The sequence below is a fragment of the Micromys minutus genome, assembly GCF_963924665.1.
Source record: "Micromys minutus genome assembly, chromosome: X".
Taxonomy (NCBI): Eukaryota; Metazoa; Chordata; class Mammalia; order Rodentia; family Muridae; genus Micromys; species Micromys minutus.
In genome coordinates this window covers 44,605,111-44,620,621 of record NC_137970.1, presented here as the reverse complement: position 1 = coordinate 44,620,621, position 15,511 = coordinate 44,605,111, and the positions used below count along the sequence as shown (strand labels likewise).

Genomic DNA, 15,511 nt, shown 5'->3' with positions numbered 1-15,511 from the left:
AAAAAAGAAAAAGAAGAAAGAAAAGTGAAAAAAAAAGGGGAAAAAGCCCCAATGTTAACAACATTCATTTTGTCAGTCTGTTGTAAACAAAAAACAAAACAAAACAAATCAAAAAGAAACAAAAGACATTGGTATATTAATAGATTTATTACAGAAAAATTTCACTATCAAAAATATTCAGCATTCAAGCAAATAGCAAGCAGTTAAAAACAAACCACACTTGCCTTTCAATACTTGTTAGAAAGGTTCTCATTGGTCAGATTTAAAATTTTATATGGAGGAAGAAGAAACATCTTTCCCAAAGTCCTTCCTTGGTCTTGTATCCCCCAGGATATGGATAAGTAAAGGAAAAGAGAAAGATTGTATGCTTATATGCAAGGGTTCTTGTGTGTGCGTGTCTTTGTACAAGTGTGTGTAGGTAGTGCTTAGAAAGGGGACAGGGCAGAAAAGCCAGGTCCAAATCAAGGAGGAAGGGCACTTTTTTTTCACTACAAGAACACTTTTACTTTCATGTTTTGTCTGTTCAGGCCTGGTGTACTGTGCCTCTAACAGGAGGAAATGATTTTCAATATGGAAGTTGTGGGAAGACAACAAGATACCTTAAATGCAAAATATCTTATTTATTACATTGATAGAATATTTGAACTGTCTGAGGAAGTCTCACAGGTGATCTGATCAGATAGAGGTAAGAGCTTTTAGTGAGGGAGCAGTGGGAAGTGGAGGAAGCACTTCCTCCACTTGCCCAGCCTTGGAGGGAAACAAAGGAAGCATGCATTGCTACTCAGATTTCCTTTCTTCCACTGTATGGTAAGTTCAAATTGTGTGGGCTATAGAACACAGTCACCCTGACTTTGGGGAGAAGACTATCTGATTGTTTTTTTAACTCCAGTATTTTAAGAGAGGGGCTGGTTGGTGTGTCTTCTAAGAGAAGCAAGAATTTGGTCCTTCTTTCCTGTTTGTGGATCAGCAACTTCCTCCAGCTCTTTTGTACAGTCTGAGGTTGAAAGTCTTTGGCAGAAAACCAAATGGTCCCTTTTACTGTCTGGTCATTTTGAGATGCATATAATTGCCAAATGAGAATTTTTCTAATATGAAAGAGTGGTTGTAAGGACTTACTGATATACATGAGGATGTTTGCAGTTAACCATCAGACTGAACACAGGGACCCCAGTAGAGGAGCAAGAGAAAGGACTGAAGGAGCTGAAGGGGCTTGCAACCCCATAGAAAGAACAATCTCAACCAACCAGATCCCCAGAACTCCCAGCAACTAAATTACCATCAAAAGAGTACACATGTCCAGCTGCATATATAGCAGAGAATGGCCTTATCTGGCATCAATGGGGAGAGAGGCCTTTAGTCCTGTGAAGGCTTGATGCCACAGTGTAGGGGAATGCCAGGGTGTTGAGGTGGGAGTGGGTGAGTGGGAGGGGGAGCATCCTGATAGAAGTAGGGGAAGAGGGGATAGGAATGGAAGAGGAGGGAACCAGGAAAGGGGATAACATTTGAAATGTAAATACAAAAAATATTCAATAGAAAAGAAAGCATGGTTCTGATGAAAGTAGTGGCTTAAGGATTGGTTTGCACCCTCTACGCTCAAAAAAAAAAAAAAAAAAAAAAAAAAAAAAAAAAAAAAATCAGATGCCAGAGTCAGTTCTCTTCACAGAGAGGAAGAAGCATCATGCATAAGTGCAGAGAGGGCTGGTTGGCATTTTGGAAAAGAAGTTTCCATGCTTTCCAAGTTTTCTTGTAAGAAAGAGGTAAGCTAAAGAAATGAACAATAGCCATTTACAGATTTATTTCTCTTTTCTGCCTTCATGACAAATGTACTTAAGAACTTAGGTATAAGTATGTGTTTATGTACTCTGTATACTCTAGACAAGAAATATTTTTTTAGAGTAAAGAATATGAGAGGGCAAAAGAACAAGAAGGTAAAATTTAATGCTTTCATTACAGCAACTCAAAGACCAACAATTCTTTCATGGTGGTATTCTGATTTGTTTGTATCAGTCAAAATAATCTTTATTTTTTAACTCAGCCTGGCAATGAAATAATTTACAAATGAACATCTCTGTGCCTTATAGCTCAGTAGTTAAAGATTCCATGCCTTATTGCCTGTAAAGAAGAAAGAATCCTCAATTTCTTTTTATTTCAGAATTGTCAACATGACACTTCACTGTGCAGGCTTGGGCTGGTTGAGTTCTATATTTCTTAATTTCAAATGAAAGTATACATTTTTCTGGTAGTGATTAGTAATTACATAATTGTAGTTTCTGACTGCAAGAAGCTGAAATGTTCCTTGCCAATTTACTCCCACTTCGGCCTCCGAAGTCTTTATTCAACAGGATGGCAAGCCAATGGGTAAAGAAGAAACTGGCACACCTGGAATTTAGCACCAGTTAGTTGGACTAAAAAACATGAAATCTGATGGCAAAGGAAGGTCATCCAGGGTAGTAATTATATTTCCAGTTTGCTATTTAGTCATAAATTGTCATGAAAATATTATCAATAACTTCATCTGGATGTTTTATTTCTTCCTCAGTGTGCACATATTCCTTTCTCTTGTTCTTCTAAGCAGCATGATCTGAGAAGATGTTCAAATGTCTCTAAAAAGGCTACCTTATCTAGGTACATTGTCTGAGTTCAATACAATAAGGGACATATCTCACAATTTATAACCAGACATAGAATAATTTCAAATGATCAGTTAAGGGTCTGGAGAGATGGTTCAGTGGTTAGTAACATTGGCTGCTCTCCCAGAGGACCCAACAGTTCAGTTCTCAACAGCTCACATGGCAGCTCCTGTCTGTAACTCAGTTGATGGGGGATCTTATGCCCTCAGACCAATGCACATGAAATAAAAGCAAATAAGCAGTTAAATTATGAAAAAGAAAACTTTTTTCATGAAACACCACATTTGGGAAGTATATGGTTCTCTATATGTTGTATATTGTGTATTCTCTTTTCTGTTTAATACATAAGAAAATAAGGCATTGGGTTTGTGAATTTCTCACAGTAAAAGTAAATTTCTGTAAAAATCATTCTAAGGCTAGCACATCTTAAGAATTTCAATATTTTAAGGAGATGGTTTACAAACAAGATTAAAGTATTAAATATGGAATATCAGTTTTGATGATTAGAAAAACATTACTTACCTCTAAGCATAGTTCTTTAAAAGGAAGTACTCAGAAACAGGGCACATCCATGTACTTTTGCAGATAACTGTTTTGGAGTTAATAGAGAAAATATGTGCCCCCCCACAAGTTCCCTTGAAAAGTACAGCTGGAAGAAGCAAACTTACTTCCTTTGAAGTGTGTGTGTGTGTGTGTGTGTGTGTGTGTGTGTGTGTGTGTGTGTGTGTGTGCAACTGGAAGATGGCATTGGTGGCTTCAAGTGTTGACTAAAGAGTAAATCATAAACCAAAGGACCAAAGACCAAGAATTAAGAGCCATTTTCAACAGCAGAGAAAAAAAGTCTGTACTGTTATCTGGAAAAACAAAGAAAGATCAATCTTTACTTAAAAACGAGTAGAAAGTACAATATTTACTGTGTGCCTACTACCTGACAGCATATTTACTTCTGTATGGATTTTATAAAAAATAGTATTCCTGTTATATAGCTGGTGAAAATGAGGCTCAGAGGGATATACAGAGTTTTACAAGTTTATCAGAATAAAAACTGGTAAAATTAGAATTTTAGACACGGGAATAGAAACCAGACTTATGCCTAAGTCTGTGATGTTATTTTAACTAGAGCTATCACAGGAATTTGGTTTACAGAAAAGGACTTGTGTTTTTAGATCACTGGAAGTTTTTGTCTAATATATGGAATCCTCAACAACACACCAAATACCTCAAATTTCTAATTGCCAGCCATACATCATACATACTGATGCTCAGACAGTAAACATTTGCGCATCTGTACATCCTTTGGTGATGCAGGGCTCTTAAAGTACTCAGGCATCTGAGAATTTTGTATAGAAGCAGTACTTCTTAGAACTGAGACTCAATACTTGCATTGTCAGTGTGATGGCTTGAATCAAACTGTCCCCCATATGACCACAGGGAGTATCACTATTAGGATTTGTGCACTTGTTGGAGTTAGTGTGACATTTCTGGAGAAAGTGTGTCTCTGAGGGTGGGTTTGAAGTTCCAGATGCTCAAGCTGGGCATACCTGCAGATTCAGATGTCCTTAGTTACCTCTCCATTACCATGTCTCTGTGTATCACCATGCTTCCTGTCATGATGATAATGGATTAACCTCTGAACTGCAAGCTGGCCCCAATTTAATGTTTTCTTTCATAAGAGTTCCTGTAGTTACCTCTTCACAGCTATAGAAATCCTAAGATACCCAGGCTAAGGACAATTTATAAAATTTAAATTTGAAGGGAAAAGGAATATATGGAAAAACAAAACCAAATTAAAAACAGTACTTGAGTTCCACACTATTATTATTATTATTATTATTATTATTATTATTATTATTATTATTATTATTAATTATTTTCCTTTGTGTATGCTAGCTGTATGTCCTACCACTGATCTATATTAGTATTATTTTAGTAATAGAACACTGCTATGTTGATTAGGCTGGCCTAGAACTCACGATTCTCCCCTTGTTTCAACCCCTTGAATGTGAATGTTTGGATTATAGGAATGCACCATTCTATTTGTTTCTCAAATTGTTAAGTGTGCTTTATAACCCTTTGCTAAATGTAAAACATTAAATACAGAAAAGTCTGTCATTGAATCTTACCATCATGTTGGTTTTCTTACTATGTATAGGGATGCTTATCAGATAATGTTCTCCAAAACTGTTAGTGGCCACTCTATACAATGCTGGAATATATTGTATTTCTTAAAATAATGATCCTAGCATGCTCCTTGGAACTGTATTATGTGACTCTAGTTACTAGTTGTTATAGGTAATATCTGTGCCTTTCTCTTCTATCTTTTGTGAGAGATAAGCATGGTACAGATATTTTCTGGCATATTTTATTGGAGTAGGTAGCCATGAGTATGCTAAAGATAAACTACTCTTTTTAGTTAATGCATGCTTTACTGATTTATCAAGCAAATGATACACATTTCTGGGAAATGGATGAAATTAAGTAGTTAACTTTTTTTTTGCTCACAGAATAAAGTCTTTATTTATACCTTAAAAACAGTGTTTTACAGAAAGCAGTGTTTTGGTAGGATATTAAATAATGTTATGTGAAGAGGGAGACCTGAAATTTAATTTAGTTAGGAATCTTCAGTTATAAAGCTTCACAGCTTATTTTATTACAGTATTCACCAAAACTTATCACATACAGTGCAAATCTTCCTAAGTATTGTAATATGCAGGTTTATTTTACTCATTTGAACTTACAAATCAGTTTCTCTAAAACATGCACTGCATGAGTTTTCTATGAGCTCACACTGGGAAACTGTGGTCAAGATCAAGGCAATTGGTATTTGGTGTATGTGTAGGTTCTTCATATAAACCATTGCCTTGGTCTAGGCCAGTTTTTTTTTTTCTGCTTGTTTAGTACTTGCAGATTTCAATCTCAAGTGGGGGTAAGTAGACCCCCAAGAAACAAGCATAGGTAGTTAGCAAAATTTGAAGTTAAAAATTTCTGTTTCATTCTGAATGGTATGCTACTCTTCCTTTTGTAAAATGTAGGCCCTTCCTAACATAACATTTAAGCTGTCAAAAATTCTCTTAATACACATAAACAATTAGCAACATGACATGTGGTCATGTCTGTCTGGCAAACATAAATCTTGAACTGCCTGAAATTGGGTTCACTTTCAGTGTGGTCACAGTTTCCTTCCCTATTTTTCTATCTCTGGCAATGTTAAATCACTTGCTGTTCTATAAAGCGTCCTTATAGTTTTTATGCTTTGCGCCTTTTTTTTCAAGCTAAACTCATGGCCTTGAATGGCCCTTCTCTTGCATCTCACTAAACTTCTTAAATATTTTCTGCTTCTACCTTAAGAGTAATCTATAATCATAATCACCATCTCCTTTATTTAACTGTGCGTATATGTTTGTACATATGTCTAGGTGTGTGTGTGTGTGTGTGTGTGTGTGTGTGTGTGTGTGCATTCATGTGTATGTATGTTTGAATGTGTCACACTGCAGGTGTAGGGGTCAGAAGACAATCTGAGGAAGTTGTTTATCTCTGTGTACCATGTAGGTTCCAGAGATCAAGTATGCATTGTAGGGCTTGGCAGCAATTGCCTTCACACACTGAAAAATATTTTTTGTCCTGTATGATTTTTAAAACATACATTTAAGCTCTATTATCAGGATCACCCTCCCTGTATGTCCAGCATAAACTGGGGTACAGTTTTAGCACTCAAGTGATACTGAAAAATGTATTTGTAGATGAGTGAGTATACAAAGAGACAAATTCACTTCAGTGAATAAAAACATAAACAAAAATGACAGAAATTGTATTTTAGCATGATAATAATTTTCTTGTATCAAAGATATATGATATGGAAGAAGCAATGAGTTACTTCTCCTGGAGCCTTTGAGGGGGCAACTATGAGGTAACTTTATAATGACTATTTTTAAAAATTACTGTTTATGGTGGCATCAGACTATTGCCAGGAATTCCTGAGCTATCTTCCTAACTAGAAACTCATAGACATTGTGAAAAATTGTATACATGTTGTTGTTTTATCCTTGTAGGCAAAGTTCAATGTCTTAGTAGTAAAGATCCTTCTCAACTAACACTTTTATTAAGAGAGCACCATGCTATAGTCCTAGCTGGACTGGAACTTACTGTGTAGCCAAGCAAGCATTAAAGGTGTGATATACCTATCTTTGCCTCACAAATACTGGGATTATAAGCTCAAATAAACATTGAAATAAATGTACACTTCATTAAATGTCACATGCTCTGGGTACCCAGGGTCATTCCCTTCCTGTGGGTGGTAGCTAGTACCTAAAATTCATGTACAGTCTACAGTATGACTTCGTTCAGGGCAAGGGATAATAAATCCATGCTATTTACTATATACTGAGAACTCAAGAGTACCAGAACACAAAAACAAATACTATTTGGCTAGGGAAATAATAAATAGGAAGTGATCAGAGGAAAGTTTCAGGAAAGAAGATGACAAGAGGGTGGCTTCTTTCTTTTCAATTACATTTTGGGAAGTGGAAGTGTTTCTTGGTACATATAAGGCAAAGTGAGATGTCTATGAATTTACCTGAATTTCATACTATGTAATATTCACCACCAATTCTCTGAAGGGAAGGTTCTCATCAAGACACTTAAGTGTTTTCTTAAATGAACAAATGGGCAAGGTCATTTACATCCATTAAGAAATTCACAATATATGGTATACAAAAGCAGCTAGACATTAATCGAGAACAAAGAAAGGCATATTTTTTTCCATAGATGGGCATTTAGGAGCCTGAAGAGTCATTCTGAGAACTCATCACCCATTAGATTCTTTTATAAATACCAATAGTAACTAAGAAGAGAAGCAAGGGGTAGAAAGGTAGGTATGGAAACATGAAGAAAAAGTTCTCTATTAAGTATCTCTTAGTATAATTACTCCTGTCACCAGCATTTGGAACACCATAGAGAAAGCCATGCTAGAGATTATGAAGTGCTGAGCAAACAGACATCATCTAATGATTCTTCAAGAATTGAAAACATCTATCTGCTTTGTCCTCCACAAGTTCAACGATCTATTCATCAATTACAGTTTTGGCATGTACTTGTCATAGGTGTGAATGTGGGCAGCTAAAATTTTTATGCAAACAAGTCTTTCGTATTAGTACTTCTATGGGTAGGTAATTGGCAACTGAAGAAAAAGTTGCTGAACTACAATGTTTTCTTTGTAGCTATTGATATCAAATTACAAAAATTTAACAACAGAAGGGCCTTTGGTTTCATAATGGAAAAATAGAGGGAGAAGGGACTTAGAGAGTACCACATTCTTAACTGTTGCTTCATGACATATACAATTGGAGCATAAGTGGTACAGAAAAGGAACTAAAATTGTGTGACTTCTTCTTGAAGGTGATCAAAAAGTCTATGCTAAATCCAAATCGTATGAAAATGAGAAGATATTGCCAATGTATTCACAAATGTAAAATATACCAATATTCCAAATTAATAATAAACTTTGGAAGAGGTCATGACAAGAAGTAGGGGATGTAGTTTTAATTCTACCCATGTACAAAGCCCAAGAGAATACATACTTTTGTTTTCACTAACTTGGTACTTCAACATTAACATATAGATTTTAGAATTACTTATATCAGATTTTAAGCATTATAATGGTAGCACCTTTCATAACGAGGTAACCAGAAGTGATTTTGAGTGATCCACTATCTGGTGTTACATATATCACACACACACACACACACACACACACATACACACTGTATGGTAAGCCAAGGCACTTAAAGAGAAAGTCATCGCCAAGTGTTAAGAACAGCAAACATTGGACTGAGCAGGGGGTTCCCAATAGAGAAGTTAGAGCAAGGACTGTAGGAGCTGAAGGGGTTTGTAACCTCATAGGAAGAACAACAATATCAACCAACCGGAATCCCCCAGAGCTCCCAGGGACTAAACCACCAACCAAAGGGTATACAGGGGCTACCCATGGCTCAAACTGAATATATAGCAGATTATTGCCTTGTCTGGCATCACTGAGAGTGGGGACACCTTGGTCCTATGTAGGCTTGATGACTCAGGATAGGGGATTGTTAGGACGCTGAGGCAGGAGTGGGTGGGTAGATGGGGGTGGCACCCTCATAGAGGCAGGGGTACGGAGGAGGATAGGGGCTGCTTGTGAAGGGGAAACTGGGAAGAGGAATAACATTTGAAATGTAAATAAATTAAATAACCAAAAGAAAACCCAGCCTGTGAGTACCTGATATTCCGGTGACCTCATTGTAATAATAAGTCTTCACATTCAACTAGCACCGTCTCAAATATGTTCTTATTTACCTTTTTATTGGATCTTAACTGTAACTCTGAGGATGGCATCTATAAACTACATATAGTGAAAGTGACACTCACAGGGAGTTTGAAGTAAAAAAAAAAAGTTCTAGGCTTTAACCTAGGTCAGATTTCGAAAGCAAACTCATTTATACAACATCAATAATTCTTCTATGACTTGCCTAGACATGTATGTCTGTGGAATAATACTTGCCTAGCATGCCCAGGGCTCTAGACTCAATCCCCTCTATGGCAAATGAAAACAAAATGACCATTGTATTTTGAATGCATCTTTCTTCTGTTTTTCTTGAAGTTTCTTAGCCTGAACATCTAGTGCCTAATATGCTTTTATGTATCTGACACTCAGTGATACATAGGAAGAAAACAGAGATCAAAACCACCCATAACAATTTAGTAATGTATTCACCAAGTCCATCCCAATGTGGCCACATTTCTCCCCAGTAAACCAATCAGAAATCTTTTTATATTACTTTTCAGTGATGTAGCTTTTCAGAAATATAAGTCTGAGTGATACACTGCATAGTCATATGCAGATTATTCTTCTAAAGTGGCTCACTGTAATCATAGCAGAAGACACCTTTTTTTTTTTTTTTTTTTTTTTTTTTCATAATGGAATATATGGGCTCTGACATGAAACTAATGTCTTAGGAATATTTCATAATTAAACTTTACTTGTATGAAAATGGGCTTATAAAGACTTGCAATTAATGGCAAGACAGAAGATCCTCAACTTAGATGCCACTGTGTACTGTGCACAATCCACAGATCACTAAATAATTGAGAAATGAGCATATGAGAGAACTTGGTTAAATATTTCCAACACTCATGTGGTAAAACTCTGTCAATTCTTCCTTCTGTTAACCCCTCCTTGATTTTTTTCTTCCCTCCCAATGATCTTGTGTCTTCTATCTCACTACAGATAACAGCTATACTATATCTTTAGAGTAGACCAAACAAGCAAAAAACAAGATTAGATTTTGGTCAAACATTTGAATTTGATTTGGTGCAGTTGCCTAGAAAATAATTCCCAGGAATTCTACCTTTGATGCCTGAGAGTACTACACATTACTTGAGATGCTCCTATTGAAACTCACAGATGTAACCCAGAACACACTCCTTGCTGTAATATGGTCTGATTAAAAATCACTGATTATGGTCTCTGTGGAGAGGAGGGTGTAGTAATCTATAATAATTTATAGGCAGAGTAGGCATTAAGTGCCTTATAGAAAGACAGAGAAAACAATTGTTCTAAATTAGCCATGAGGTAGGAGAAAAGTGGGCTAGATTCCAGTAATTTGGGTTTTCCCGATTGATAATGAGTAATCAAATATAAGGTTATAGTTTTAGGCACTCAGAAATAGATTTGTTTTTCTTTGAGTTCCATTTCTAAATCAATGTAGACTAATGAGCTTCTTTTTTCTCATGAAAGATGCATCTGTTTGGAAGCAGCAGGCAGCAGAGTTGATTCTGGCACGGGTCAGATGAAGATATGAAGAATTAGAAGCAGGAAAGTTTGTGTCAAGTGAATAGTATGAGTCCATTTTGGAAGAATGACAGAACTCATGGTAGACACAAGCTCATAGGACACGGAGCCTTATGATAGAGGGTCACTTTTGAAAGGGTTGTATCTTTTAAGAAGCTAATGTGCCACTGGGAAAATGCTTTTGGAAATGATCAATGGATTTGTAAAGAAAGGGAAATGATTAAAAAGCCTGCTGATTTCTGCGAGCTCCAGGACATGAAAATGGCTCTGTTTGGTACCTTAGTTACAGGATCCAAAGAGAAGCAGTTTTATACTCCAGTTGGCTGTCCCTACAGTACAGGCAGTGGTTATCTGAGGGATAGTCCCAGGTGTTTGAGGCTGCCTGTGCCATGGTCATCCTGCACCTGTGACCATTTTGATTACTCGCTTCTCTTATCCAGACTACTGAAAAGCAACAGTATCAATATATCACTTAAGGAATTGAATTAAAACAAACACACCCTCATTCATCTTCTGCTATTTTATGATCCTTCTTTCATGTTTCCTGGTCCTATGCCAAACCCCAAGTTATGAATATCATAGGCAAAAGTAAAGAAGGGACCATGAGAAGGTCAATTTGAATATATTGCATAGCTGGTACTGGTAGGAGCACTACAGAGGAGAATCTAGGTCTAATGCAATAATTATAAAGATGAAGGTGAGCAGAGAAAGGACAAGGAGAAAAAAAGGAGAAACATGTCATACCTCCCAGAGTCATCCCTGCTTCATAACATTTCCGGAGACGGCAAGATGGACAATTTTTCCTCCGAAACTTATCAATGGTGCAATCATTTCTGCTGGCACATAGATACTTCTGTTTCCCTGGGAGAAGAAATGCAAAAATAGTAGACTTGCTGTTAGTGTCTCTAGAGCATCTTTCCTTGAGTATTTGTAGGCAAGAAGATTAATATATACTACAAATTGAGAGATAGTGGCCCCAAACAAGTTGATTATACAAAATCCATTTTCATAGCTGTTTTAAATAGATATTAGCAATTTGGATCCTGTTAATACTGCCATTAGGATTATTTACTGCTTTTGAAAACAAGATATTTAAGCTTGACTACAAGCCAGGCGTGCCCTTGAGAAAATGACCAGTTGTGGAAATTATCATTCTGTTAGCTTGACACAGAAGAGATGTTGGCTTAATCAATGTATCCTCCTACTGATACCTGTAATCATGCATAGGCTCATAGTTAAGCTAATTCTATGCTTTAAAAAAACAGGCCATTAATTTTTTTACATATTCTCTCTTTTTACATTGCCGATGATGGCACTCCCAAGCCTGTAGGGTGTAAAAGTCAGAAATAAAGTCCATTCTGTGTGATGAATCCAGTGAAGCAAAAACAAGTGCTCTGAATTCAGTAGAGGAAAAAAAATATTACCTCAACCTTGTATAACTCAACTCCTTACAGATATACATGGAAATCACTCCCCTCTTTCAGGATAAGAATTACTGAAAGGAAGATTGTCCCAAGCCCTCACATAGCAGGCCTCTGATAAACACATATGGACTCACTTAATAAGTATGCAGACCATAGAGGTGCACGAGTAAAAGGAATCAACATAGAAATAGTCCACAATACATCCACAGTTAACATGAACATTTTGGATTAGAGATAAACAAGATGGAAGAAAATAGTCATTTAAAGGTAAATTACTTCTTTATTATTTATTCTGTTTTACAATATGGCTGACATTTTTAGGGTTCTATATCATGATAATGATACATCTATCATATATGATTTGTTCACAAACTTAGTAATAATCTTGAGTAAAGTATATATAAAAGAATTATTATACCCCCTTTTTTGATAACAAAATAAGGGCCATTATGATGAAAAATGTTCTGCCTTCCAGCATTATGTCCAACAGTTGTAGTGGCAATGCATACCTTGTCTTTATTTAAGATCACAAATATGGTACTTACTATAGATAGACTTATATATGACCTTTAGTTTGTGGCTTAGGAACATTTGTGTCGTTTCTTAAGAAATAAAGTTTGCCAAATGCTGTGGATTGCTGTCTGTATGCAAGTGAGGTCAGATGAAAGATAAGGCTAGAGCCTGTGATTAGGCAGTAGAAAAGAAGGAGGGCTGAGAGTTTTGGAGAGGGGACAGAGAGCGAGAGACAGAGACAGAGAGGAGAGATGGAGATAAGGAGACAAGATGGAACTTATAGGAGAGGAAGATGAACCAGAACTACATGGTTCTGGAAGCCATAAGTACTGGGGATTTCTTAGACAGACAAATAATACGGGGCACATCTGTTCAATCTAGGTGTGCAGCTTGTATCTATATCAATTGAGTTTTGAGTTCTTTGTGTGGGCATTTTGTGCATAGAGAATTTACTGTTATTAGTCTGACTGATAAATTACAAGTCTCTGGAGTTTTCTTTCCCCCTCCCCTTTGGATTTTTTAAAAAAGATTTATTAATTTATTATATATAAGTACATTGTAGCTGTCCTCAGACACACCAGAAGAGGTCATCAGACTTCATTACAGATGGTTGTGAGCCACTATGCTGTGATTTGAACTCAAGACCTCTGGAAGGGCAGTCAGTGCCCTTAATCACTGAGCCATCTCTCCAGCCAGGATCTTTTTTCCTTTTTAGTTGGATATTTCATTTACATTTCAAATGCTATCCCCTTTCCCTGTTTCCTCTCTCTAAATCCCATATCCCATGCCCACTACCCCTGATTCTATGGGGATACTCCCCCTCCCACCCACCCACTCCTACCTCACCACCCTGGCATTCCCCTACACTAGGGCATTGAGGCTTCACAGGACCAAGGGTCTCTCTTCCCATTGATTCCAGACAAGGAAATTCTCTGCTACATATGCAGCTAAAATCATGGGTCCCTCCATGTGTATTCTTTGGTTGGTGGTTTAGTCCCTGTGAGCTCTGGGAGGGGGTGGTCTGGTTGTTTGATATTGTTGTTCTTAATATGTGGTTGCAAACCCCTTCAGCTCCTTCAGTCCTTTCTCTAATTTCTCCACTGGGAACCCTGTGCTCAGTCCAGTGGTTGACTATGACCATCTGCCTCTGTGTTTGTCAGGAGTTTTCTTTATACTAGGGGCTGGGGGTTTAGAGTCAGGGACCACCAGTCTTTGCAGGCTAGCCGCAGGGGCTAGCAGGAAAAGGATGCCATGGGACGATATGAGCAGTTTGGAGCCTAGAAAACCATGGAAAATTGGGAAGACCACAGCTTGAAACTTCCAATGGGAGAATGAAGACAGTGGCAGCCTGGACTAATTTTTAATGATTTCACACAACAAAATGCTTTTTCAATTTTTACTAAAAGGGTCATATGAATTTTTAGTTTTATTCTGTTAATATCATGAATTTTATTTATTAATTTGCATGTATGAAACTGGCATTGAATCCCAGGAATCCCTTTTGATCATAATGGATAATTTTTAATGCAATGCTGAATTGAGCTTTACAGTATTTGTTACAGGTGTTCTTTCATGTGTGTTCTTCAGGACTGTTGACCTGTCTGGCATTACATCCTCGGTTTGCTCCAAGACTATGGTGACTCCAATAAATAAGAAAGAATTTAAAATGTTGTTTTGTTACATCAAGCCCACTCCTCTACACACGACTTAGATGACATCTATAACATACTTGAAAAATGTTTCCCCCACACTTTTCTGAATTAAGACTCAGTTTGTAATATCACTGGAATCTGTTAAGAGATATCTTCTCCAGGAAACTTGCTGTCTCTTCTAAGTACTAATTCACCAGTGACAGTGACACAAAATCTGACCAGTTAAGGACATTAAAACTTTTCTAAAAAATATAAATAGGCTTCTTAGTTTCTAAAGCATGAAATTGGGCATAATATGTGGAGATGGACCAAGTCGCAACAAGTAAGTGGTAAAGCCAGCATAGCATTTGAAAATTGCAAAAATGGAAATGTACACTAAATGATTATAGTCTGAAGACATAGCATTCTGAGAGTGTCAGGTATCTTTTAAATTCCTCATTAATAGTCAGTTTCTGTATTTCCAGTTGACAGAGAAATTTGTAAGTGGGATCTGGGACTGTTTCAATTTGGTTTTAGAAGGTCACATAATTTCATGTTGTAGTCTAGGTAGCTAAACAATTACCACAGATAGTATGAATACATATTTAGTTCCTGCTCATTGGAGACTAAACATGAAACTCTACTCTTTGAAGCTGTTTATTTTCAATAGCAAAAATATATCAACAATCTGTTATCAAGTTCTTACAAAAAGCCACTGTGAAAATGATTGGCAAAATATAAACAGTCTTTGTCCTGTTAAAACACATAAGGCTACACTCTAGAACTGTAAAGAGAACATTTCTTTCAGTGCTTTATAACACTCTAAGTGTTTAGCAAGAGGTATTCTTCATGTATGTTGGCTCAGAAATTATTGACTGGCCTATGTTCTACATTTTATTCCTTGTCCTATTTCTTTTTAATCATAAATATTGAATATGATTCCCTATCAGGATCTGAGACAATAAGATAGACTTTTTCAATAACTACTCTGTTTCTGTTCTTTTCAACCAGACCTACAGTTTTTTTCACCCATTATGACGTTACATCAATGTCTATGTAAGCTGTTTTTCATTTCAAAAACAAACACACCATTTTGAGTAAACTAATAAGGTAGGTGACTTAATAACTATTAGTGTCATTGTGTTATATAAATGTAGAAAGTGTTGACCTATCATCACCATTAATCTACAGTGAAGGCTAAAAAATATAGTTTATCATACATTATATAGAGAGCTTTAGTTTGGAACTTACAAGACAAAATAAAAGAAATAATCAATGTATGTAAGAGAAGGTCTGAATTAAATGGAAGGATATATGATGGTCTTCAAGGTAAAGATGCAACACTTTAAAGATCTGTTATCTCCAAGTTAGATATATAGATTTAAAACAATCTAAACAAAATCTTTTCAAAATAATTTCAAAATGTATCTCAAAGAATAAAATATGTGATAATGCTAAGATATATTTTTGAAAAGAACAATAATAGGA

General features: G+C 36.4%; 1 protein-coding gene across 2 annotated transcripts in view; it reads right to left on the bottom strand.

The window, feature by feature from the left end:
- The window catches only part of AR (androgen receptor), a 190,257-nt gene that overhangs the window by 26,501 nt on the left and 148,245 nt on the right, over window positions 1–15,511 (bottom strand). For both annotated transcript variants that reach the window (XR_013974889.1, XM_080910608.1), the window contains exon 3: window positions 11,200–11,316. Coding sequence is in view for 1 of the 2 variants with exons in the window: in XM_080910608.1 (XP_080766734.1) it covers window positions 11,200–11,316 (117 nt within the window). In the remaining variant the exon portion in view is untranslated. The remainder of the gene's footprint in view (window positions 1–11,199; window positions 11,317–15,511) is intronic.